The 26,192-nt window shown below is 45.9% G+C and overlaps 1 protein-coding gene across 1 annotated transcript in view; it reads right to left on the reverse strand.

The window, feature by feature from the left end:
• Positions 1–26,192, reverse strand: part of ARMH1 (armadillo like helical domain containing 1) — a 56,056-nt gene that overhangs the window by 4,655 nt on the left and 25,209 nt on the right. The window contains 1 exon segment of the mRNA XM_066269391.1: positions 23,810–23,894. Coding sequence (XP_066125488.1) covers positions 23,810–23,894 — 85 coding nt within the window.

The following is a 26,192-nucleotide window of genomic DNA, read 5'->3' on the forward strand; positions in this document are numbered from 1 at the left end:
ACACAAGAGAAGCGACCATCTGCTTCTCTCCCTCTCCTTTTTCTTCTTCTCTCCCTCTTCACCTCCTGTAGCCAGTGACTCAATTGGTTCAAGCAATGGCCCTGAGAGCTGAAGATAGTTCAGTTGGTCTGAGTGCATCAGCATCAGGTGCTAAAAATAGCTTGGTTGATTCAAGTATCGGCCCCAGACAGGGAGATGGGCTGGGAGGATCCTGGTTGGGGTACATGTGGGAGTCTGTCTCACTATCTCCTCTTCTCACTTAAAAGAAAAAACCCTGCATATTTTCCTGTTTCCTAGGGTAAAATACACCTTTTCCAAAAATCCCTGTCACAGAGTTTTCTGATGGAGTGGCCGTAGCACAGGAATAGACATCTGTCCTGGAGAGATGCAGTCAGTTAAGGGGAGAGTGGCTGACATGTACTTGAGATCCCATGTCTTTCCTCTTTTACTACAGGTTTCTGTGGAGAGGAATGTTTGGGAGCTTGCCTTATTTCCAAACTCAAGGAGAAAGTTTCCAATATTTCATTAATTAATACAATGTTTGGCTTTGACTTGTGGTGGTGCAGTGGATAAAGCATTGACCTGGAATGCTGAGGTTGCCAGTTTGAAACTCTGGGTTTGCCTGGTTAAGGCACATATGGGAGTTGATGCTTTCTGCTTCTCCTCCCTTCTCTCTCTCTCCTCTCTCTCCCAAAAAAGAAATAAATGAAAATCTAAAAAAATACAATGTTTGCTATGGTGTTTGGGTTTTTTTTTTTGTAGATAGCTCTTATCAGGTTGAGATTATATTTTTTAAAAGATTTTCTAACAAGATGACATATATGTATTTCTAGGTGACATATTACTCTTTTTTTTATTTATTATTTTTTTTTCCGAAGCTGGAAATGGGGAGACAAACAGACTCCCGCATGCGCCCAACCGGGATCCACCCAGCACACCCACCAGGGGGCGATGCTCTACCCATCCTGGGCGTCGCTCTGCCGCAACCAGAGCCACTCTAAAGCCCGAGGCAGAGGCCATAGAGCCATCCCAAGAGCCTGGGCCATCTTTGCTCCAATGGAGCCTTGGCTGCGGGAGGGGAAGAGAGAGACAGAGAGGAAGGAGAGGGGGAGGGGTGCAGAAGCAGATGGGCGCCTCTCCTGTGTGCCCTGGCCGGGAATCAAACCCGGGACTCCTGAACGCCAGGCCGACGCTCCACCACCAAGCCAACCAGCCAGGGCCCATATTACTCTTTTTATATACTTGTAGATTCAATTTACTAATATTTTATGTAGGATTTTTGCATTTGTGCTCAGGAGTGGTACTGGTGTATAATTTCTCCTTTGCATGCTGTCATTGATGGATTTGCTACTAAGATCACACTAACCTTACAAAGTAAATTAGGGCATGTGTTAGACTAGAATTTTTTTCTTCAGTGTTTGATAGAAATCTCTGAAGCTATCTGAACTTATGGAAAAATTAATTACTGATTCACTTTCTTTAAGGTGTAGAGGACTACTTGTGTTTTCTATTTCTTCTTGAGTCTGTTTTCATAAGATATTTTTTTTAGCAGTTTTCATCTAAATTTTAAACATATTGAAAAAAGTTGTGCATTATATCATCTTTTTATAATTTTAATGAAAATAGCCTTATAGTGATGTCACCTTTTATATTCTCTTTTTTTTTATTTTTATTTTTTATTTATTTATTTATTTATTTATTCATTTTTAGAGAGGAGAGAGAGAGGTAGAGAGAAGGGGGGAGGAGCTGGAAGCATCAACTCCCATATGTGCCTTGACCAGGCAAGCCCAGGGTTTCGAACCGGCGACCTCAGCATTTCCAGGTTGACGCTTTATCCACTGCGCCACCACAGGTCAGGCCTATATTCTCTTTTTTTATTGATTTTGAGAGAGAAAGACGGAAGGAGAGAGGGTGAGAAGCATCAACTCATTGTTGTACATTTTAGTTGGTCATTGATTGCTTCTCATGTGTTTTGACTGGGGGACTCAAGCCAAGCCAAGTCAGTGACCCTTGCTCAAGTCAGTGGCCTTGGACTCAAGTGAGTGACCTTGGGTTTCAAGCCAGTGACCTTGGGATCATGTCAATATCCAGCACTCAAGCCAGTGACCTCACACTCAAGCTGGTGAGCCTATACTCAAGCCAGATGAGCCCGTGCTCAAGTTGGTGACCTCAGGGTTTTGAACTTGGGACCTCAGCATTCCAGGCTGAGGTCCTAACCACTGCACCGCCACTGGTCAGGCACCTTTTATATTCTTTATATTATTCATGGCTTTTCCCTTTTTGAATCAGTTCCCTTTGCCCCCAGGCCCCACAGGGTTAACACAAATGGATGTTTGCTCATGCAGTGGATTGCATTACAAAGAGGAATATGAATCTCAGAGAACATCTCAGAGAACCTGAATGTTATGTAATAGTCAGTAAACATCTCTGCCTTTTGCTCTAATGGGAGAAATTATCTTTATTTTCCAAAGCTGTTCGCTAAACAAAACATCCTTGAAAAGACAGTCTGGAACAAAGAACAGTTGATACTTCACCTACAATTCATTCAGAAGACCTGATGCATCACACGCCACGAATGCTCACTTTGTAAGACTGATTATAGATTTTGGAAAGGGGAAGGGATTGTGGCCCTTCCTCCACGGTGGGGGATAAGGGGCCACTGGTGAAGCAGCTGGTAAAAGGGACTGCATGCATCTGTTAGACACATAGGACGGGTCTCTGCAGAAGACTGCTGTCAGCTCTTAGAAACTTTATTTGCTCAACTCCAGACTAAAGTATGTCCACTCTCCCTCATAAAAAAAAGAAAGGCCCTGGCCAGATGGCTCAGTGGTAGAGTGTTGGCCTGGCATGCAGGAGTCCCGGGTTCGATTCCTGGCCAGGGCACACAGGAGAAGTGCCCATCTGCTTCTCCACCCCTCCCCCTCTCCTTCCTCTCTGTCTCTCTTTTCCCCTCCCGCAGCCAAGGCTCCATTGGAGCAAAGTTGGCCCGGGCGCTGAGGATGGCTCTATGGCCTCCGCCTCAGGCACCAGAATGGCTCTGGTTGCAACAGAGCGATGCCCCAGAGGGGCAGAGCATTGTCCCCTGGTGGGCATGCCTGGTGGATCCTGGTCGGGCGCATGCGGGAGTCTGTCGGACTGCCTCCCCGTTTCCAACTTCAGAAAAATACAAAAAACAAAACAAAACCAACAGACAAACAAAAAACTCCAAAAATATGATATGTAACAATGAACATGTGCATGATTTACAACCTTGTCAGAAAACTGTTATTGACACCCATCGACAGCCCAGCGGCCTGTTTCCTAGAGGCAGAGGCCGGGGTGGCAGCTGGCAGCCCCATCCTATGTCTCACACTCTGCATGCTCCTCTCTCCTGCCTTGTGCTGTAAACACCACCAGAGGGAGGAGAACTGACTTCCCCACTCTGGGACTCAGAGTGTCCTCTGGCAGGAAGGAGAGGACCAGTTTTGGCTGGTGTGTAGCTCAAAGGAAAGGCACCTACAGGCTACCATAGAGAGAGAAGCCCATCTCCCTAAAATTTCCCCTGTGCCAGATCCTGGGGGTCTCCCATCCAACTATCCAGGCTCCAGAGCCATGGAACACATCAGGGGGCTCAGTCTTAAAGCCACAAAGCCAGTCTTGTCTCAGCCTGTTTTATTCCCAATCACGGAGTCAAAGATTCATTCCTGGCAGAAGACACCCAAGGAAAGCCTGTGCTACCCCTTTCAGTGTTTGGTGGCACTTGGGGACAGGCCTTCTGGGGAAGCCCCTTTCCTCTGTGGACCAACCTGATTCAGAAACAGCTGCTTCATTTAGAAACACTTCTGCCCTGGCTGGGTAGCTCAGTTGGTCAGAGCATCCTCCTGAAGCACAGAGGTTGCTGGTTTGATCCCCAGTCAGGGCACATACAGGAACAGATCAACGTTCCTGTCTTTCTCTTTCTCTCTATCCTTAACTCTCTCTAAAACCACTAAAATACATTAAAAGAAGGAAAAGAGCCTGACCAGGCGGTGGCACAGTGGATAGAGCGTCAGACTGGGATGTGGAGGACCCAGGTTTGAGACCCCAAGGTTGCCAGCTTGAGCGCGGGCTCATCTGGTTTGAGCAAAGCCCACCAGCTTGGACCCAAGGTTGCTGGCTCGAGCAAGGGGTTACTCAGTCTGCTGAAGGCCCGCGGTCAAGGCACACATGAGAAAGCAATCAATGAACAACTAAGGTGTCGCAATGAAAAACTGATGCTTGATGCTTCTCATCTCTCTCTGTTCCTGTTTGTCTGTCCCTAACTATCTGACTCTCTGTCTCTGTAAAAAAAAAAAAAAAAAAAAAAAAAAGATGGAAAAGAAACACTTCCTATGACTGGCCAGCCACTGCTTCTAGGCTTCCCCTTTTGTCCAGGTCCTCCAGGTAGTCCTTGCAATCCCAGCTCTTCCCCCACCCCCAGACGCCAGTTGCTCTAATTTGGTTCTAATTTGGAACCAAAGAGCTAGCAACATGTGGAAGAAAAGGGAGCATCACACCAGGACTGCCTGGCTTCCCCCCCACACTCTCCCAGCTGCACAAAAACATAGCCTGGGATGCCCCTAGCTGCTTGGCAGCCACAGCCTGTGCTGGCTGGTGTCTGAAATCCCCAAGTCTTTCTCACTTGGCATATCCTGACAACACTCTAACTGACTGAACTATCCAACCAAGGTTAACAAATATATACTGAGCATCTTCTCCATGTTAGACCCTTGTGCCAGGGCAATGAAGAGGACTAAGGTACCATGCCTGCTCTCAAGGATGACATAGTCCACTGGGAACCCAGTAAGGGAACTGGCATTTATGATGTGTTATAAGAGCCATGGGAATGCAAAGGAAGCCAAGGGGCGGGAGATTGAGAATGAGAAGGCTTCCTTGGAGAAGATAACACATGAGCTGACAAAGACATAGAGAAAAGGGAGGGACTGTTATGAAGAATGTGGCAAGTGCCATGTTGGAAAGTGCATGCCACTCTTGTGGCCAGGCAAGTAGGAACATTCTGATTGGACATAGGGTGTTGGGACAGCCAAGCCTGTGGAGGTAGGCCAGCCCCAGCTTCTGAGGGTTTAGCACGTGCCAACCACCCTACAGAACAGGTGTTTTCTCATCTTTCATTTCAGAGAAAACTGAGACTCAAAAAGGGTGAGTAGCTTGCCTGAGGTAAAACAGTTAATAAGTAGTAGAATAACTCTGTCAGGTTCTAAAGCTCATATTCTTCACTACTAAACTAGTGGAGGATCAGGAAAATAGACTGTGTGTGGGCACCATACTAGAGAGATGGAGATCGGTTTAGAGGTGAGAAATGCAGAGACCTGAGTTACAGAACAAGACAAAAGAGGGGACATATTTGAATGATATTAAGGAGTTAGAGTTGATTGATCTTGTTGGAAGTTGGCTGAAGGTGGAAAGCAGGAAGAAATGACATTTGCCCCCATTTCTGGGCGATTGGGTATTTTTCACTGAGGTTGAAGCCTGGGAAAATGCAAGGTTTGGAGCTGGAATATCAGGAGTCCAACTCTGAACATGGTTAGTGATATTCAAGGAGAGATGTCGGGAAGGCAAATGGAAATGTGTCTGGAGCGCAGGAGGGAGGTCTGAGCTGTAGGGAGGCCACTCAACCACTCTGCCTGTCAGCCAGAAAACATTAATAGCATGCCTACCTCATCTGCTTGTTTCAAGGATTAAATGAGTCAAGAGCTAGAGCAGTACTTAGCATATAATACTTTATGTTATCCATTATTATTTCCATCATTATAGGTGGTAATGAAAACCATGGGAGTGGACTAGGTGCCACAGAAAGAAAAGAAAGAGAAGAGGACCTGTGCTTGAATCCCGAGAGAAAAGGAAAAGGAGTGGTGGAGAAAGAGGGATGTGTGAAGGCCTGAGAAGCAGCTTCTAGAAAGATAAGAGGCAGCCAGGAGACAGGGGTCTGGAAGAAAGAGAAGAGGATTCAGGGAAGAGGGTGGATCAGGAGAGTTTGTGCCCAGTGAGGCTGAGAAGCAGCTTGGCAGGGCCCATGCTCATTCATTTGAAAAATACCAATTGAGAAGATGTGTCAGCTACGCCGGTGCTCAGTGACTGGAACAGCAGCAAACAGCACAGGTGCAAGGAGCAGGCCACTGACACGCAATGGAAGCTTTAGTGCAAGAGGAAAGATTCCTCCAATCCAAAGAGGAACTACAGCCTGTTAGCACTGGAAGGAATCAATGAGGTGATCACCTGTCTGATAGATGAAGAAACCCGGAGTGACTTGCCCAGGAAATCACAGTAAAAGAGGAGACAGAGCTGCAGCAGCAGGCTTAGTATTCTTTGGCAGAAGGAACTTTAGAAATGGGATTGCACCTGAGAATTGCAGCTGTGCCATGCAATCATTTCCAAGTCACTCAGCACTGATGAGGTTTGTTTTACAATTCTTTGCTCTAAGAGCCTTGGAAAACCAGTGCCCAGTTCTTTCTCTTCGCTTCCAGACAAGACTGCCACCTGCTGGCCACAGTGAGAAGTGTGCTTCAGTGCGTGTTCATACGCACATTTGCTTCCTTTGCTGGCAGAAAGAGAATATGTTTAGCTATTATTAGTTGCACTATTGTAAGGCGGAAACCTGTGTCAGGCATCTTCCTGATTGACTACATTCTATTCCTTATTTCTGTACATTTCGCCACCTCTTTTACCATATCCAGTTCAACACCCAATGTCGAAACATTACAATTATATTTAATGCACTATATAAAAAAAGCCAAGCAACAAAGTAATTAATGTTATGTGCTCTGGTGTTATATGAATTGCTTTGTGTGTCTTCCACTGGTATCTGCTCTTCTGAGCAAGGCTTACACTTAATTGCTTTTTTAACTGCTCCTGACACTGGGGTCAAGCATTAAGGGGAGACAGTACCAGGCCAAGACAGACACAGAGGTTTTGAGGGCCAGGCAAACTGGGAATAGAAACAACTTTTTCCGAGAAGGGTTTTGTATTTAAAAATAGTCTGGAAGACTGTATAATGCTAAGTAAATTGTTGCAGTTGAAGGGCTCATATAATTTTGGGGGAGCTGCAGTGTTGGTGGCTCAGTGGTAGAATTCTCATATAATTTTAGAGAAATAACATTTCCTGAGAAAAGATTTAGCAGATTTTTATATGAAACTATCCTTTAGCGTCAGAGCCTTGTGAAACCCATGTGGACAGAATGAAGACTAGCGGTTTCTGAGGGGAGAGGACGGGGAACAAATGATTGTTGGTACCGAGCTTCCTGTTGGGGTGATGGAAATGTTTTAGAGCTGGAGGTGTTGGTTATGCGACACTGTAGACTGTACTGTCACTGAACTGTTCATTTAAAATCATTAATCTTGTTATGTGAATTTTACCCCTACTTAAAAAATGCTTTTATGAAGAAAAAGGAAATCAAATCTGTAATGAATTCCTAAATAAGTCATACTTCTTAGTATTATAAATCTATCTAACGTCACAAAACCAGAAACCTAAGGAACATCAACAATGATGTTCTTGTCTATCAGCAGTCTCTCCAGGTCTTTGGGGAAGAGAGGTCACACATTCAAAGACTTCTTCATGTCTGTCCTGTCTGGTCACTGAGGGCCAGTGTTTCCCTGCACTGACATCTCTAGAGAATGCCACTAGGTTGGTGCAGTGCAGTTGGCTCAGCCATGCACCCTGCTGTTGTACTTGGGGCTGAGAAGCCACACTTTCAATGTCACTATTTGGAACATATTAGTAAGTCTTTATTCCTAATATAGTCCTTTTATTAGTAAGTCTAGCTACGCCTAGGTTCTAGGTCAATTAGACAAAAATTTTATTCTCCAAGTGACCATTTTTCCAAATTCACAAACATTTCCATTTTACCATAAACTTGTTTCTTATATTCATTTGTTAATTTTTCAGAGAGAGACAGAGAGAGGGACAGATAGGGACAGACCGACAGGAAGGGAGAGAGATGAGATGCATCAATTCTTCGCTGCGGCACCTTAGTTCATTGATTGCTTTCTCATATGTGCCTTGACTGGGGGCTACAGCAGAGCAAGTGACCCCTTGCTCAAGCCAGCGACCTTGGGCTCAAGCCAACAATCTTTGGGCTCAAGCAAGTGATCATGGGGTCATGTCTATGATTCCTATGCTCAAGCTAGTGACCCTGAGCTCCACCTGGTGAGCCTGAGCTCAAGCCAGCGACCTCGAGGTTTCGAACAACCTGGGTCCTCTGCATCTCAGTCTGACACTCTATCCACTGAGCCACTGCCTTGTCAGGCTTCAGCACTATTTATTAGATGGTATGTTGGTTTTAAAATATGTGCCACTAAGTTTTTAGTGTGTTTTCTTTCAAGAGCTGGAGCCCAATTCTTTCCCCCTTGAGTGTGGGCTGGACTTAGTGAATGTCTGCTAGTGATTAGAGTAAAACGAAAGTGACAGAGTGCAACGTCTAAGGTTAGATTACAAATGACATTGGGGCTTTCTCTACTCTTTCTTGGACTACTTGCTCTGGGAGAAGCCAGCTGCCATGTGGTGAAGACACTCAAGTAGCCCTATAGAGAGGTCCGTGTGTTGAAGAACTGAAGCTTCCTACCAACAATCAGCACTAACTTGCCAGGTGTGCGAGCAAGCACACCAGGAGTGGGACCTCCAAGCCCCATCTTGCCTTTGGGTGGCTGCAGCCCCTGCTGACCATTGATTGAAACCACATGAGACACTTGAGTCAGAACCACTCAGTGAAGCTGCTCCCAGATTCCTGACCCACACAAACTATGTGAGATAATATTTATTTATTTTTTGGCCACCATGTTTGGGGTAATTTGTTATATAGCAATAGATAACAAATATAAATAGACTGATTTAACAGCTTTTGTAGACTCCTGCAAAGTCTGATTATAATGGCTTTTGCTTTGTCTTCATAGCAGGATTGTAAGGAATCTTCATTTGTCTCTGCCCAAGGTCTGTGTAGCTGCAGGGCAGGCAGAGGCCCTGGTAAGGGAATCTGCTAGACGTCACCATACTGCATGGCCTAGACTGCCCATCCTCAAGAAGGGGGTGGGGAAGGTGGGGCAGAGAAAGGGGGACCAAGGACCACAGAAGGGGCCAACAAAGGGCAGGAAGGGGGGACTGAGGGGCAGAGAGTCTGAAGTCCCTGAAAACTCTGAAGTTCTGGCTTCTTCCAATTCTCTTACCAATACAACCAACAGGAACTGCTCTAAACTTTACAAATATTTAAAGGAAACATATTTTCAGTAAATTGGTAATTTGGTGAATTGGGCACTTAGCAAATTAATCATTTGGCCAATTTATTTTTGGTAAAGGTACACTTGGTAAATTAATTTACAATGAATGGTCTGCTTCTGATGAAGTCAAATAGCAATTTTTATGTTCCTTAGGTAACAATATATTTGTAAAAGATACTAATATATTTACATACACATATATAATTCAAATCCCCGACAGAATTCATTAATTTATCCTTCCAAAAAACTTTATGACTTTGAAATTTCTCTTCTCTAGGAAGGGAGACGGTGAACGAATACTTCTGTGGCTTTAGACAACTTGTCATGATTAAGTCCCTGAGTGTCACTAATTACTGGAATAGCAAGCCTTCCTGGGGGGAAACTGCCATTTTTCACGTCACAGCAATTATAAATAGAGATGAGTTCCAGGCAGTCCACTCTGGAGACGTCCTCCCTTAAATTTTGGCTCGCTTAGGTTAAGTGGGATCATTGTTGAAAGACATTCTAAAATCTTTTTTTTTTTAAATAATTAATTTAAAAAATTCTAAAATCTTAATTCTAGGAAAACTAAAAACCTCTCAGAACTCAGTGGATGAAGATATCAGTACCCTTTCCCTGGTTATTTTTACTGCAAAGTGAAGAGCAGACAAGAACGGACAACCGCAGTCTCCGCAGTGGGGACTGGAAAGCGCGGCTGGGCGCACGGGCCCCGCCCCCACTCTCTGTTAGGAACCGGGAAGGGCAGGGTGATCCCAGAACCTCTCACATAGTGCTCCCTGACCCACCCCTCCTCCAGGGGCACTGTCATTTTAAGAAACCCTGCTTCGACAGACAAACATATTTCAGGAAACCGCATTAAAATATTGAGACAGGGGAGAAAAAGGAAGAAAGAGAAGCTTATCCCATTTGGACAGACACTGAACTACCACCACGCATGTCCGCCCGCTTCCACTCCTCCCACTGTTTTAAAACTTGGCCACAAAATTATCTGACCCTCCTCTCACTGAGATGTGGGGGTCCCTGTGCTTCCCTTCCAGCTGGTCAGGAAACGAGGCTGTGTGACTTAAAGGCTAGGTGAAAAAAGGCCACGCAGGTTTGAGCTGGAATGCCTTGGAATCTCACTCCCTGGAAAGGCCACAGGTAGGCGCTGCTGTGAACAGTCCAGCCCTCTTCTGCTACCAAAGGCTGGGACTCGGGGTGAGGCAAGTGAGGCATTTGTCTCTGATGCAAAATTTAAGGGACACGCCAAGAAACTCAGTAATCTTTTTTAAAAATGAAATTTTTTAACATATCAAAAATTAATGCAAAATAATTTATGACAAATAGCATATCAAAATGTTAAGCAAAGGCCCTGGCCAGGTAGCTCAGTTGGTTAGAGCGTCATCCGAACATGCCGAGGTTCTGGGCTCTATCCCTGGTTAGGGCGCATACTGGAATCACCAGTGACAGCATGAATGGGCGGAACAGCAAATTGATGTTTCTCTCTCTTTGTCTCTGTCTCTATGCCTTCTTCTCTCTCTAAAAATAAATTTTTTAAATTAAGTAAAAACAGGATCGGTAAGAGTGCTGTGGGGAGCCATTATGGAGTTTGAGGCAAAAGGATAAGTAAGTAATAGTGGTCCTCACTAGCTTCCCTCTAGTTCTAGCTGTGGCCCCCAGCTGTCTTCCGGGTGAGGAGCCAGACATCACAGAGCAGAGAAAATCCATCTCTGCTGAATCCTGTTCAAAATACAGTGGTACCTTGAGATACAAATCTTTCTTTTTCTTAGATACGAGCTGCGACTCGGTCTGTATTTTTGTTCAAGATCCGAGCAAAATTCCGAGATACGAGTGTGATTCGGGAAGCTGCCGCTAGTTGGTGCGTTGGCACACGGGTCCAGTATTGGCAGCACAACACCAGCATCTCGTTCTTTCTCATGTGTTACCCACAGAATCAAGTCGAATCTCTTGCGCTGTACTCATTCTTGCATCATTTTTGCATTTTTTACTTTTTTTTTTTTTTTCTGGAGCTGGAAACCGGGAGGCAGTCAGACAGATTCCCGCATGCGCCCGACCGGGATCCACCCGGCATGCCCACCAGGGGGTGATGCTCTGCCCATCTTGGGGCGTCACTCTGCCACAATCAGAGCCATTCTAGCGTCTGAGGCAGAGGCCACAGAGCCATCCTCAGCACCCAGGCCAACTTTGCTCCAGTGGAGCCTTGGCTGCGGGAGAGGAAGAGAGAGACAGAGAGGAAGGAGAGGGGGAGGGGTGGAGAAGCAGATGGGCGCTTCTCCTGTGTGCCCTGGCTGGGAATCGAACCTGGGACTCCTGCACGCCAGGCCGACGCTCTACCACTGCGCAAACCGGTCAGGGCTTTTACTAACTTTTTTTGTGTGCTATCATGGGGCTGAAGAAAATGAGTGTATAGGACAGTGGTGAGAAGAAGAGAATGATGTCGATAGAAGCAAAGCAAGAAATAATAAAAAAACATGAGCGTGTTGTACGAGTGATTGAACTGGCAAGGCTGTACGACCGCAATACATCTACAATTTGTACCATCCTTAAACAAAAGGATGCCATCAAAAGCACAAATCCAGCAAAAGGGACTATAATTCTGTCCCAATTAAAGACAAATATCCATGAAGAAATGGAGAAGCTTCTGCTGGTGTGGGTGAAAGAGAAAGAGCTGGCAGGAGATACAGTGACCGAGACTGTAATATGCGTAAAGCCATGTATTATTTACAGCGACTTGAAGAAGAAAGAACCATCAACCTCAAAAGAGGCAGCAGAAGATACATTTAAGGCAAGTCATGGCTGGTTTGAAAATTTCAAGAAGAGATCTGGCATCCACTCAGTGGTGAGGTATGGTAAAGCTGTGAGGGCCCACGTTAAGGCAGCTGAGGAGTACATTGCATCTTTTGCTGCGCTTATCACAAAGGAAAGGTACATCCCCAACAGGTGTTCAACTGTGATAAAACAGGATTGTTTTGGAAAAAAATGCCCCGAGGACTTTCATTACCGCAGAGGAGAAGAAGCTGCCAGGCCATAAACCCATAAAGGACCGTCTGACCCTTGCATTGTGTGCAAATGTTAGCAGTGACTGTAAAGTAAAGCCGCTGCTAGTGTATCATTCAGAAAATCCTCGAGCCTTTAAGACTCACAAATTCTTAAAGAAAAACTGCAGGTTATGTGGCATGCCAATGCTAAGGCATGGGTTATGTGGCAGTTTTTTATTGAATGGGTAAATCTCGTCTTTGGTCCTACAGTGAAGACATATCTTCAAGAAAATAAACTCCCGATGAAAGCATTACTAATCCTTGAAAATGCTCCAGCCCACCCACCTGGTCTTGAAGATGACATTCTTGATGAGTTCAAATTCGTGAAAGTCCTCTACCTCCCACCCAACATGACTTCAATCTTGCTACCTATGGATCAGCAGGTCATTTCCAACTTTAAAAAGCTTTATACAAAGCACTTGTTCCGCCGCTGCATTGAGATGACTGAGAATACAATTCTAACCCTTCCAGAGTTTTGGAAAGATCACTACAACATCGTGATATGTTTACGCATTATTGACTTGCCATGGCAAGAGGTTACAAAAAGAACCTTGAACTCGCCATGGAAAACGTTATGGCCTGATGTTGTTGCAGACAGGGACTTCAAAGGATTCGAACCAGAGACCGAGACCGAGGTAGAAGCGGAGGAGATTGTGTCCCTCAGAAAGTCAATGGGTCTGGAGGTAGATGATGGTGATGAAAACAAGCTTGTTGAGGAACATGAAGAGGAACTCTCAACTGAGAAGTTGAAGGAGCTACAGATGATGCAACATACGGAGCTTCTGTAAGAGATTAGTAGTGAGGAGGAGGTAGAGTCGGAGGAAGTGAGTTCTACAAGTGAAATTAAAGACATGCTGACAATGTGGGAGAAGCTTTCAAGTTTCAATGAAAAGAAACACCCATAAAAAGTTTCAACTGGTTGTGCTTCAGCAATTTTTAATGACACTTGTTTGTCACATTTCTGTAACATTTTAAAAGGCAGGCAAAAGCAAACCTCTTTGGATAGATTTTTATTCAAAAGTCCTGCAAATGAGGCCCTGGCCGGTTGGCTCAGCGGTAGAGCGTCGGCCTAGCGTGCGGAGGACCCAGGTTCGATTCCCGGCCAGGGCACATAGGAGAGGCGCCCATTTGCTTCTCCACCCCTCCGCCGCGCCTTCCTCTCTGTCTCTCTCTTCCCCTCCCGCAGCCAAGGCTCCATTGGGGCAGGGATGGCCCGGGCGCTGGGATGGCTCTGTGACCTCTGCCCCAGGTGCTAGAGTGGCTCTGGTCGCAACATGGCGACACCCAGGAGGGTCGCAACATGGCGACGCCCAGGATGGGCAGAGCATCGCCCCCTGGTGGACAGAGCGTCGCCCCTGGTGGGCGTGCCGGGTGGATCCCGGTCGGGCGCATGCGGGAGTCTGTCTGACTGTCTCTCCCTGTTTCCAGCTTCAGAAAAATGCAAAAAAAAAAAAAAAAAAAAAAAAAAAGTCCTGCAAATGAAAGTGCCGAAAGTGCAGCCAAAAAGGCAAAAACAGGTGATGATTAAATGAAAAATATGTAATGTTAAGCTTAGGTTAAGTTTAAAGTTAAGAAAGTGCATTTTTTTTTACAATTAAGTTTTTGTGGTTTCATTTTAAGTAAAGAAAGTGCAGTTTTAGTTTTTTTTAAAGTAAAGAAAATCCAGTTTTAGTTTACATTTAGTGTTAAGAAAGTGCAGTTTTAGTTTACGTGTCTACAGTGCCTGCATCCCTTCCTCCCTCCCTCCTCCTCCGCCATTCACCTCCGTTAGCTGCACTCGTCTGTCTCCAAGGTAAGAATACAGAACTAAATAACACTTTTTTCTTTTATTTCATATATTTTGTTATGCATTGGTAAAGTATGCATGTGTGTTTCTTAATTAATAACATGTCTTTTTTCATAATTTAGGATGGTTTGGGGATGTTTCACAGGGCTGGAACGAATTAAATCTATTTCAGTTATTTTAAATGGGAGAAATTTGTTTGATATGAGTTGACTGACTTACGAGCTCGGTTACAGAACAAATTAAGCTCGTATCTCAAGGCACCACTGTAAATAAAATAGTGATAGTTTTATGACACCAAATGTGGGATGGTTTGTTATGAGTAATAGGAAACCAGAACACCCACCGTCTGCTCCTGAGGCCTTACTGCCTCCTACCTTCCTCCAGAAACCACTTCTTCCTTCTCCAAACCCCCTTCTTTGGCCCTCAGGACTCTCCGGAAAGAAAGGGTCATTTAAAATACATGGCCTCCACTTAGCCATTTGGACTGAAAAAACCAGGCGTTTCAAATTCTATTTCCAATATGACGACTATCAGTACAAATTAGGACATACAAAATTCAGTTGTCCGAATTCATTCATTTAACAATATGTATCTAAAAGCCTAATTTTGCCCTTACTGTTTAGGCACTAGGGACACAATAGTAAGCAAAGAAGACAAAGTCTCTGCTCCTCTGGAGCTGACTTTGTAACAGAGGACAAGTAAACAAAGAAACAAACAAGGTCATTTCTGAAGAAGGTTTAAGTGCTACGATGTGATAATATGATGAAGAGAGACCTTACAAGGGTGGTGAGAGGGAATGAAAGTGATTTAGAGAGAGTGGTCAGGAAGGTCTCTTTCAGAGGTGACATCTGAGCCAACACTTGAAGTTTAAGAAGCCGTCCATCAATCCAAGGTCGGGGGAAGAGCCTTCCATGCTTCACTGGCCATGGCAGGTGTTTGGATTTCAGTCTAGGTGAAAGGGGAATCTACGGAGCGACTAAGTCACTCTCTAGCGTATAGTTTAAAAATAATCATTCTGGTCCCTGGCTGGTGGCTTAGTGGATAGAGTGTTGGCTGGGTAGGACGTCCTGGGTTCGATTCCCGGTCAGGGCACACAGGAGAAGTGACTATCTGCTTCTCTCCTGGTCACTTTCCCCTTCTCTCCCTCTTCCCCTCCTGCAGCCAGTGGCTTGATTGGTTCAAGCGTGGCCCTGAGTACTGCGGATAGCTTGGTTGATTCGAATGCATTGGCGTCAGGTGCTAAAAAAAATAGCTTGGTACTCGAACATTGGCCCCAGATGGGGTTTCCAGGTGGATCCTGGTTGGGGCACATGCAGGAGACTGTCTCACTATCTTCCCTCCTCTCACTTAAAAAAAAATCATTCTGGCTGACTTTCTGTGGGAGAATGGATTACAGAAGGCCAGAATGAAAGGAGAAAGGTAAATTAGGAGACAGGATGGTGGATTAGCTAGGCAGTGGTCAGCAAACTCATTAGTCAACAGAGCCAAATATCAACAGTACAACGATTGAAATTTCTTTTGAGGGCCAAATTTTTGTTTTGTTTTGTTTTTACAGAGACAGAGAGAGAGAGAGTCAGAGAGAGGGATAGACAGGGACAGACAGACAGGAACGAAGAGAGATGAGAAGCATCAATCATTAGTTCTTCTTTGTGCATTGCAACACCTTAGTTGTTCATTGATTGCTTTCTCACCTGTGCCCTGACTGCTGGCCTTCAGCAGACGGAGTAACCCCTTGCTAGAGCCAGCAACCTTGGGCTCAAGCTGATGAGCTTTTGCTCAAACCAGATGAGCCTTGAGGGCCAAATTTTTTAAACTTCAACTATATAGGTAGGTACGCTCCTTATCGAGGTAGTGCCTGCACGTGGTATTTTGTGGAAGAGCCACACTCAAGGGGCCAAAGAGCCGCATGTGGCTCACGAGCCGCAGTTTGCCGACCACTGGTAGGGTGATCATAATGGGGACAAAGGTAAGCAGAGATAGAGCCTGGGCACTCGGCAAGGCTGAGATGCGGTGGGAGATGAGAAAAAGGAGGTCATATGGTATTCATCCTACACCTTTGATCTGAGCAGTTGGGTTGGTGGTGGTATCTTTTACTGAAAATAGGAAAAAAAACAGGTTTTGGGAAGAAAACCAAGAGTTCTATTTTCACTGTAAGCTTCGGATGTTTATTAGATGGAGATTTCAGGGGAGAGATAAGGGTTGTAGAAACAGATTTGGTGTCTGAATATATAACATATGTATTATATTTAAAGCCATGGTGGGATTAGACAAAAATCACACAGGGAGAAGGTGTTAGTAAAGAGATAAGTATGCTGACCCAACAGTCTGGCAGAGAAATAGGAGAAACTAGCAAAAATGGCAAAACCAGCAGGCAGGAGGAAATCTGGGAGCAGTACCACAGAAGCCAATAGAAGAGAGTGAGCAGCTATTGACCAACTGGGTCCGAAGTAGCTAAGAGATCGAGCAGGAAGGAAATAGAAAAATGAGCAGCTGGAGGGGAATTTGGGGTCAAGGAGGGGTATGCATCCTTAAATACTATAATTGAATTTTACCCTTTTGGGAGGACATGTCTTTTTTTTTTTGAGGGTTTATTTATTTTATTTTTTTAAATTTTTAATTTTTAAATTTTTTACAGGGACAGAGAGTGAGTCAGAGAGAGGGATAAATAGGGACAGACAGACAGGAATGGAGAGAGATGAAAAGCATCAATCATCAGTTTTTCATTGCGACACCTTAGTTGTTCATTGATTGCTTTCTCATATGTGCCATGGCCGCAGGCCTTCAGCAGACTGAGTAACCCCCCGCTCGAGCCAGTGACCTTGGGTCCATGCTAGTGAGCTTTTTTGCTCAAACCAGATGAGCCCGCGCTCAAGCTGGCTATCCTGGGGTCTCGAACCTGGGTCCTTCCGCATCCCAGTCTGATGCTCTATCCATTGTGCCACCGCCTGGTCAGGCGAGGGTTTATTTTTTTTGAGAGAGGAAGGAAATGAGAGAGAGAGAGAGAGAGAGAGAGAAACATCAGTTTGTTGTTCCACTTATGTATGCATATTTATGCATTCATTGGTTGATTCTTATATGTGTGCTGCCCAGGGATCGAACCCACAACTTGGCATAATGGGACAACGCTCTTGAACCAACTGACCTATCCAGCCAGGGTGGGGCACATGTCTTTTAAATCTCTTTTAATCCTTAGATTACCAAGGAGGGCGCTGGATTAAGATGGGAGGTACAGAGCCTATCTGCACGTGGATAGAGATGACTCCCCAGAAGACAAGAGCGCGGGGGAACTGCAGAAAAGTCTGAGAGATGTGCCTCAGAGAGCAAGCAGAAATAGAGGAGGTGGTCTGTGAGGGACAGGGACACTGTTGTGATGGGGACAGCAGAGCACGCGGGTCAGCCAGGTTGGTAGATTTGGGGGTGGGAAGGTGGACTTCTCAACAAAAAAGGAGGTGAGACAGTTGTTGGCTCCTCCGTCACTGACGCCCGGCCATGGAAGGAGTCACCAGGCCCTCAGCCTCTCCGCCTCCCATTTTCACCGGACTTTGACTGAGAATTCCACTTTCCCTGTAGCCTTCTCAGGGGAAGGAGGTCCCCGCACTCCGCCACACACACAGCATGGGAGGTTGAGTGCATATCCTTCCTACGCTCCTCCTTCCAAACCATTCATTTTTCTCCTCAGTACAAACAAACAGAAACAAAACTTCAGTACTTGGCACATCACAGATGTTTAATCAATATTTGTTTTTAAAAAACAAACAAACCTTGCCCTGGCAGGATAGCTCGGTTGGTAAGCACAGAGGTTGCCAGTTCGATTCCTGGTCAGAGCACATATAGGAGCAGATCGATGTTCCTGTCTCTCTCTCTTCCCCCTCTTCCTCTCTCTAAAAATCAATAATTTTTTTTAAGTGAGAGAGACAGAGACAGAGACAGGAAGGAAGAGAGATGAGAAGCACCAACTCACAGTTGTGACACCTTAGTTGTTCATTGATTGCTTTCTCATATGTGCCTTGACTGGGGGGCTCCAGCTGAGCCAGTGACCCCTTGCTCAAACCAGTGACCATGGGCTCAAGCCAGCGACCATGGGATCATGTTGATCATCCCATGCTCAAACCAGTGACCCTGCATTCAAACTGATGACATCAGGGTTTCAAATTTGGGTCCTCAGAACCCCTGGTCGAGGATCTATCCACTGTGCCATCACCGGTCAGGCAATAAAAACCATTAAAGAAACCCCACAAACCAACCCTGCCCTTTTAGGGTTAGTCTATTCAGCTATGCTACTCGCTCTTCTTGGTCACAGGCTTCTCCATCCTGACTGTTGCCATAATCCTTGGCATAAAGGGGAAGCTTCATTTTGGTCTTGCAACTGGGCATCCTCAGACTCAAGAGAAATTCATCTCTGATCCGGTTACCACGGTTAGACCACATCTCAGACCATTCTGAGCTTCCCTGCCCTGCCTGTGGAGTGTGTGTAGAAGCCAAATACTGTGTTCTCTCCCTCAAGCTCCACTCCACCCCCTGTGTGAAACAGTCCCCCCTCGTGGACAGTCATTCTGTATGCATCCTCTATATTCCAAGTTACAGGAAGACTATTTTGAAGTGCCTTGTGAAAAAGAATAATTCATTTATTCTACAGACATTTCTAGGGACCCTGTTATGAGTCCAGCATATTTGAAATTATTTTGAAGTACAGAGTTTCGCTGTGCTCACACAAGCACACATCACACCAAAAAGGCAGTGATAAAACTTTGTGCTCTGCCTGCCTCAGTGGTACTTGTCATGTAATAAAAGCACAGGGACCCTAACTTGGGCCTGATGTGGGAAGTAGCCAAGCCAGTTCCAACTTGGGAGGGGTTCATTAGCATGAATGAAGCTAAGCCATTTTTCATAAATTTATTCAACAAACTTCTATGGAGCACCCATTTTATGTCCCAGACTCTGAGCTGGAAAAAGAGATGAGTGAGACCCAGTCCCTGCCCTGAGGTTGCTCACAGGTCTAGAGGAGAAAAGCACATAGGCAAGTAGTCACTAATGGTGTGTATGTGCAGTACTCACTCACTCATTCACTCAACAAACGGATGGAGGACCTAACATATGCTAGGGCCTACAATGCTGAGGACACAAGGCCAAAAACTATGTGAGTTGTACTGAAATTGTGCGCAGTTTATGTAAAGGGCAGTTACCATTCTGGAGACAACTGCACCAATGGAGGGAGGTCCTAGAGGGGAGGAGGGTGAAGGGTGGTACAAGGAAGGAGGGCTGGCATTCGGGCAGGGGTGAAAGGCAGGCCAGGGAAGACCTCAGAGCAGAAATGCTTAAGCTGCCCTGGCCGGTTGGCTCAGTGGTAGAGCATTGGCCTAGCGTGCGGAGGACCCGGGTTCGATTCCCGGCCAGGGCACACAGGAGAAGCGCCCATTTGCTTCTCCACCCCTCTGCCGCGCTTTCCTCTCTGTCTCTCTCTTCCTCTCCTGCAGCCAGGGCTCCATTGGAGCAAAGATGGCCCGGGTGCTGGGGATGGCTCTGTGGCCTCTGCCCCAGGTGCTAGAGTGGCTCTGGTCGCAACATGGCGACGCCCAGGAGGGGCAGAGCATCGCCCCCTGGTGGGCGTGCCAGGTGGATCCCGGTCGAGTGCATGCGGGAGTCTGTCTGACTGTCTCTCCCTGTTTCCAGCTTCAGAAAAATGAAAAAAAAAAAAAAAAAAAAAAAAAAAGAAATGCTTAAGCTAAGAAGGGATGGTTGAGTGGGAGTGGTCATGTCTGCTACTTGGAAGTGGTGTGGGGGAAGGGAGGTCTCATTGCCACCCCATTTCGTCTCCTCGAGGTTATTTTTTATATTATTATTATTTTTTTTTAGATTTTATTTATTTTTAGAGAGAGAGAGAGAGAGAGAGGGAGAGAGAGAAGGGGGAAGGAGCAGGAAGCATCAACTCCCATATGTGTCTTGACCAGACAAGCCTGAGGTTTTGAACTGGCGACCTCAGTGTTCCAGGTTGACACTTTACCCACTGCGCCACCACAGGTCAGGCTCCTCGGGGTTGATTTCACTGCCAAGTCACTCCCTTGGTTCAATGCTGGTGACAACTTTTTTATTTTCTTTCTTTCTTCTTTCTTTCTTTCTTTTTTTCTTTCTTTCTCTCTCTCTCTCTCTCTCTCTCCCTCCCTCTCTCCCTCTCTCCTTCCCTCCCTCCCTCCCTCTCTCCCTCTCTCTTTCCCTCCCTCCCTCCCTTCCTTCCTTTCTTTCTTTTTTTATTTTTAGAGAGAAACAGACACAAGAACTTTAATCTGTTCCCATGTGCCCTGACTGGAGATCAAACTGTCAACCTCTGTGCTTCAGGATGATGCTCCAACCAACTGAGCTACCTGGCCAGGGCTTAATTGTTGTTATTTTTAAAATTTATTGATGGATTTTTAGAGAGACAGAGAGAGGGAGAGAGAGGGGAGGGGTAAGGGAAGTCTTCATTGGTTGTTCCACTTAGTTGTGCATTCATTGGTTGCTTGTTGTGTGTGCCCTGACCAGGGATTGAACTCACAACCTTGTTGTTTCAGAATGACACTCTAACCAACTGAGCTAACCAGCCAGGGCCAGCAACAACCTTCTGACCTTTACTGAGGTGCCTCTACCACTCCACCTCCTCACTCTGTCACTGGCAACACCTCCCCAGCTAGGAGATTCTGCTCTAGCTGGTAGTTTCTTTCTCTTCTCTTTTCTTTTCTTTCTTTCTTTCCTTTCTCTTTCTTTTTTTCCTTTCTCTTTCTTTCTCTCTCTTTCTTTCTTTTCTCTCTCTCTCTCTCTCTCTCTTTCTTTCTCCTCTCTCTCGCTCTCTCTTTTTTTTTTGACAGAGAGAGGGAAAGATAGGGACAGACAGACAGGAAGGGAGAGAGATGAGAAGCATTAATTCTTTGTTGTGGTGCCTTAGTTGGTCATTGATTGCTTTCTTATATGTGCCTTGACGGGGGGGGGGGAGGCTACAGCAGAGTGAGTGACCCCTTGCTCAAGCCAGTGACCTTGGGCTCAAGCCAGTGACCTTGGGCTTCAAGCCAGTGGCCTTTGGGCTCAAGCCAGCGACCATGGGATCATGTCTATGATTCCATGCTCAAGCCAGTGACCCCTTGCTCAAGCTGGTGAGCCCATGCTTAAGCCAGTGACCTCGGGGTTTTGAACCTAGGTCCTCCATGTCCCAATCTAACACTCTATACACTGTGACACAGCCTGGTCAGGCTCTTTCTTCCTTTTCTTTTTTTTTTAAATTTAAGTGAAAGGAGGGGAGATAGATTCCTGCATGCACCCCAACCAGGATCTACCCAGTAAACCCTGTCTAGGGCCAAATCTCTGCCCATCTGGGGCCATGCTCATGACAGAGCCATTCTCAAGTGCCCGGGACCAATGTGCTCGAATCAATTGAGCCATGGCTGCGGGAGGAGAAGAGAGATGGAGAGAGAAAGGGGAGCAGTAGGGGAGAAGAAACAGATGGTCACTTCTCCTGTGTGCCCTGACTGGGAATTGAACCTAGGACTTCCACACACCAGGTTGATGCTCTACTACTGAGTCAACCAGCCAGGGCCTGGTAATGGCTTTCACATAGCATTATTTCTCAACATACGAGGTCCCTATACCTACACATACCTGCAGGGATCAAACAAATACAAAATTGACAATGTTGCTGAAGGAAAAATATGACTGACATTCAATTTCAACACTGCCTCAAAAAATAACCGATAGTGAAAGTGAGCCTTCAGAACTTTGTCTGTCTTCCCCAGGATCTCACTTGCACACCCGAACCCCAGTATCACCTGCTCCTTCTGCCCCTCCCACACTTCTTGGACCTGGGGCTCAGCCTGCCATTCTGGACACAGGATCCCAATAGGTACGAATGCTCAGATCTTTCCTCGCTGTCCTGGACTCCTTGGCCCCGCCCATTCCCCTTTCCATGTGCCACCTCATTCTCCACACCTGGCAGTTCCGCCTTGTCCATTCTCTCTCTTTCTGGGGCCTCTGTATTTAGCTAGATCAGTACATGCCCATTTTGCTGTATGAACAACCCAAAAGGCTTCCCGACTGGCCTCTAGCCTGAAGTCCCCTGTGGGTCAGGTCCACCTACCATCCCATGACCCTAGGCCATCTTTTGAGATGCTATTTTCCCTCCTTGCCTTTCACCTATTCATGGCTCACTTTCCAATGGCTCCATGCTGCCTGCTGGAAAGAGTGCCCACTACTCCATCTGGCATTGATGTGCTCCCCAGTCTGGTCCTAGCCTACATTTCCAGGTCTTCCTGGTCTGAGACCTCTACCAAACCTCCACCAAATGATGCGCCTGTCATTTCCCACAGGCACCTTGCATTTTCCAAAGCCTAGGCCTTCATTGACAGCATTTCCCTTTCCAGAATGCCTCCTCTGCTCCCTTCTGCTTTCCTAAATCCTCTTATGCTCCAAGACAGCTCAAACACCACTTTCTCAGCAAACCCTTCCTTGAGTGCTCCTGCTGAAAACAGCATCTCTCCTGTCTGCACCACTGTAGGGGCAGGGAAGGAAACACATCCTGTAAACCCCTGCCAGGCGCTGCATGTTGAAAGCATATGCTGGCTTGTTGAAAGACCGGTCTGGCTTGAATTTAGTTAGCAGGGTGACCTTGGAAAGCCTAAGCTCTCTGTGCTTCAGTGCTTTAGCTTGAAAAACATACAAGTACCTACCCTCTACTCATCCATTTGAATTTTCAGAAACCTAATATGTGCTGGGCTCTGCATTCCTGTGGTTATTTTGAGAAGTAAATGGAATGATGCATGGAAAGTGGCTGGCACATAGGGGTACTCAAGAGATGAACACTTACTAATACTACCACTATCTGGTTCTATTTCTTAGAAGAACAGTCCTCAGATAATCTGTTTAGAGCGGAAGTGCCATATAAAACGGAACCAGAGCTATCTCTGGACCCAAGCAGATTCTAAACAACTGTGAAAACACCATGTAGTTGATTCAAAGTATAGAATATGACTTACTAAAGAAATTGCCCATCAATACTGAATCGGCATCTTCCATCTGCCGAGGGGGACACTTTGGAGCTGGCCGCCTGTGAAGCCAGTAGCCACGGCCACCATCACAGCTGCCTGGCCCGCGCAGGTTCACAATGGATTCAGACAGACAGTAATGAAACAATGAAGCCAAGAACTGGTGGGCCATTAGCTTTAATCCTAGCTTGCACTCGGCGGGCAAGAAATACACACAGTGGGAAAACACTTCCCTTTCCATTCAGGGCTCCCAAAGCCACTGACTTATCCGAGTTTCCTAGAATCAAAGGTTTCTAGATCACCAGCCTTATTCACCTCTGTTCCCATCTCCTTCTCTCTGCACAAACTGGCTTCTCCTTCAGCACTCCGCCATCTTGGCTGCTTTTGCTTTCCTCCACGTGGCCTTTCTCTGCTCTCCTCTCTAATGTTAATCTCAGAAACCAAGAGAGAGCAAGCTCCTGGTCTGCCCCACTTTATAGTGTAGAAATAAAAACCTTTAATCCAATATACAAACAAGGAAGTCTCTGATAAAAAGTCATTTATCTGAGGCATACTGGGATTCTTCATAAGAGTGCACCACTCCTATCATGCAACAATCAAGGGTATGGGGAAAATCTTAGTCTTAAAACTAAGCCTTAGGCTATAATGACTTTGCTGGCTTACAGACTGTCTCCCACACCTAATGCAAACTATAAGCAAGCAAATATATATATATCATATTTACAAACTTATTTGACCAACACTGCCTCTCCTACCTTCATACTGGACTTCTAGGTGCATCGTGCGTAGGATGTTGAGCACGCCGGCCACGATGCTGGGATGTGTGGTTCCAATGATCGACTGGCAAGACAAAAAGGACATGAAAAGCAGCCTTCCAAATAGCTAGGCAGCCAGGCTGGATGGGGAGAGTAAGGGCAGTGGGGAAACACTGGGTTTTGGCTCTTGTGAAGAGGGGCAGAAATGGGCAGCCAAGAGTCAACTGAGATCTGCCAAGGTTGCCACCGAACCCTCTCGCTCAGGAGGTGCTCAGTTGAGGCTAGCCGGTCACCTGCTGGAGGTTTAAGGACGAGATGGCTACCGTGGCTAGGGGGAGGGCGGGCACATGCCAGGGAGAGTGGGAAGATCCTGAATCTTCTCTCCCTAAGAAACCTCATCTAATCAGGGAACCCCTCTTTCCTATGTCTTCACTTTTTACCTGTACATTGATTGGTTCCTGCCCGCTAGCATTAAACATCCTCAAGCTCACCCAGACCGAACAAAATTATCCTTCACCTCTGTCTCCTCATACTATTGTTCTTTTCCCCCTTTACTCCTGAGCTGGGGGAAGCCACTTCTTCGTCCTCTGACAGGCTGCTGCAATTTAATTTTTCCTGCTGTAGGACCGCCCCCTAATCCACCAAAATTTTTCCTGCTGAGATCCTTTTTCAGTTCTTCCTGTACATAATCTCTCTGCTGTATTTGACCCAGACGATCACGTCCTCCTTATTGAATGCCACTCTTTCCCCTTGATTGTCACAGCCCTGTTTTTTCCTGTTTTCCTTTTATGGCTTTCATAGTTCTTTTTCAAAGAGGCAGAGTGCATGTCAAAAGAATAAGGACTTTGTAGTTAGAGTTGGATTTAAATGCCCACTTAGTAAATAACTCTTACTTAGTGTGTGGCCTTGAAAAAGTAAGAAACACTCCCCTAAGGCTCAGTTCCATCATCTTTAAAATGGGGGTAATAATACCTGCATCTGTCAGCTACTGTGAAGACGAAAAGCGACAGTGTAAGCAAGCCCTGAACACAAGCCTGGCACAAAGGAGGCTCTTAATAATGGAAACTGGAAATAACAATGCTAATCAGTCCACTTCGCTGCACCTTCCTCCTCAGTTCATCTCTTAAATGTGGCAGTGTTCCTTCTCTTCTTACTTCCTACATTATACCTGGGATCTTGTTTACTTTCATGGTTTAAGTTATCACCTCTCTGCTCATGAAATTCAAACCGCCATCCTCACCTCGGGTCTCTCTCTGGAGCTTCAGTCTTTTATTTTCTGTCCAATGGGCATCTCCACTAGATGTTCTGAACCGTGAGTCCCCAATTGAGCTAGGCGTCAGAATTACTTGGGGAGCTTAAAAAGAAAAAGCCTTACTAAAGGCCATCAGAGAGCTGTCAGAGTCTATGGGAGAGAGGCTCCGGATTAAGTATCTTTTAAACAAATGATCTATTTATATCTTCTGTAACCAGCTTGGCCTTCTCCTCATGGGCACTTGGGAGCCACAAAAGCTCATCAAGTTTCATCAAGTCAAAATTGAACTCTTTCCAAATCAAATAGGTTTTCCCACTCCCTCAGTGGCACACAGCTCACCCTGCTAAGGTCGAAGCTATATGTCATCTTTGATTCTGTTCCTTTTACTGCCCCAAGTCCAATGCATTCTGCCTCCAAAATGTCTGTCCTACCTAGTCACCTGTATTCCTACTGCCACTGTTCAGGACTTATCATATCTTTGGTCTCTCTCTCCTTTTTTTTTTTTTTTGTATTTTTCTGAAGTGAGAAGCGGGGAGGCAGACAGACAGACACTGCCATGAGCCTGGCCGGGATCCACCTGGCATGCCCACCAGGGGGCGATGCTCTGCCCATCTGGGGCGTTGCTCTGTTGCACCCAAAACCCTTCTAGTGCCTGAGGCAGAGGCCAGGGAGCCATCCTCAGCACTGTGGCCAACTTTGCTCCAGTGGAGCCTTGGCTGCGGGAAGGGAAGAGAGAGAGAGAAAGGAGAGGGGGAAAGATGTAAAGCAGATGGGTGCTTCTCCTGTGTGCCCTGACTGGGAATCAAACCCGGGACATCTACACGCCAGGCTGATGCTCTACCGCTGAGCCAGTAGGCCAGGGCTTCTTTGGTCTCTTAATTGTCACCCTTCTCCAGACCATCCTGGAGCTGTTTTGAGAGCTTGTGATGATGGTTCATCTCAAAACCATCCTTTGAGTCTCTAATTCCCTCCATATATATATATATATATATATATATATATATATATATATATATATATTTTTTTTTTTTTTTTTTTTTTTTACAGAGGCAGAGATAGACAGGGACAGACAGACAGGAACAGAGAGAGATGAGAAGCATCAATCATCAGTTTCTCGTTGTGCGTTGCGAC

The sequence above is a fragment of the Saccopteryx bilineata genome, chromosome 3 (genome assembly GCF_036850765.1).
Source record: "Saccopteryx bilineata isolate mSacBil1 chromosome 3, mSacBil1_pri_phased_curated, whole genome shotgun sequence".
Classification (NCBI taxonomy): domain Eukaryota; kingdom Metazoa; phylum Chordata; class Mammalia; order Chiroptera; family Emballonuridae; genus Saccopteryx; species Saccopteryx bilineata.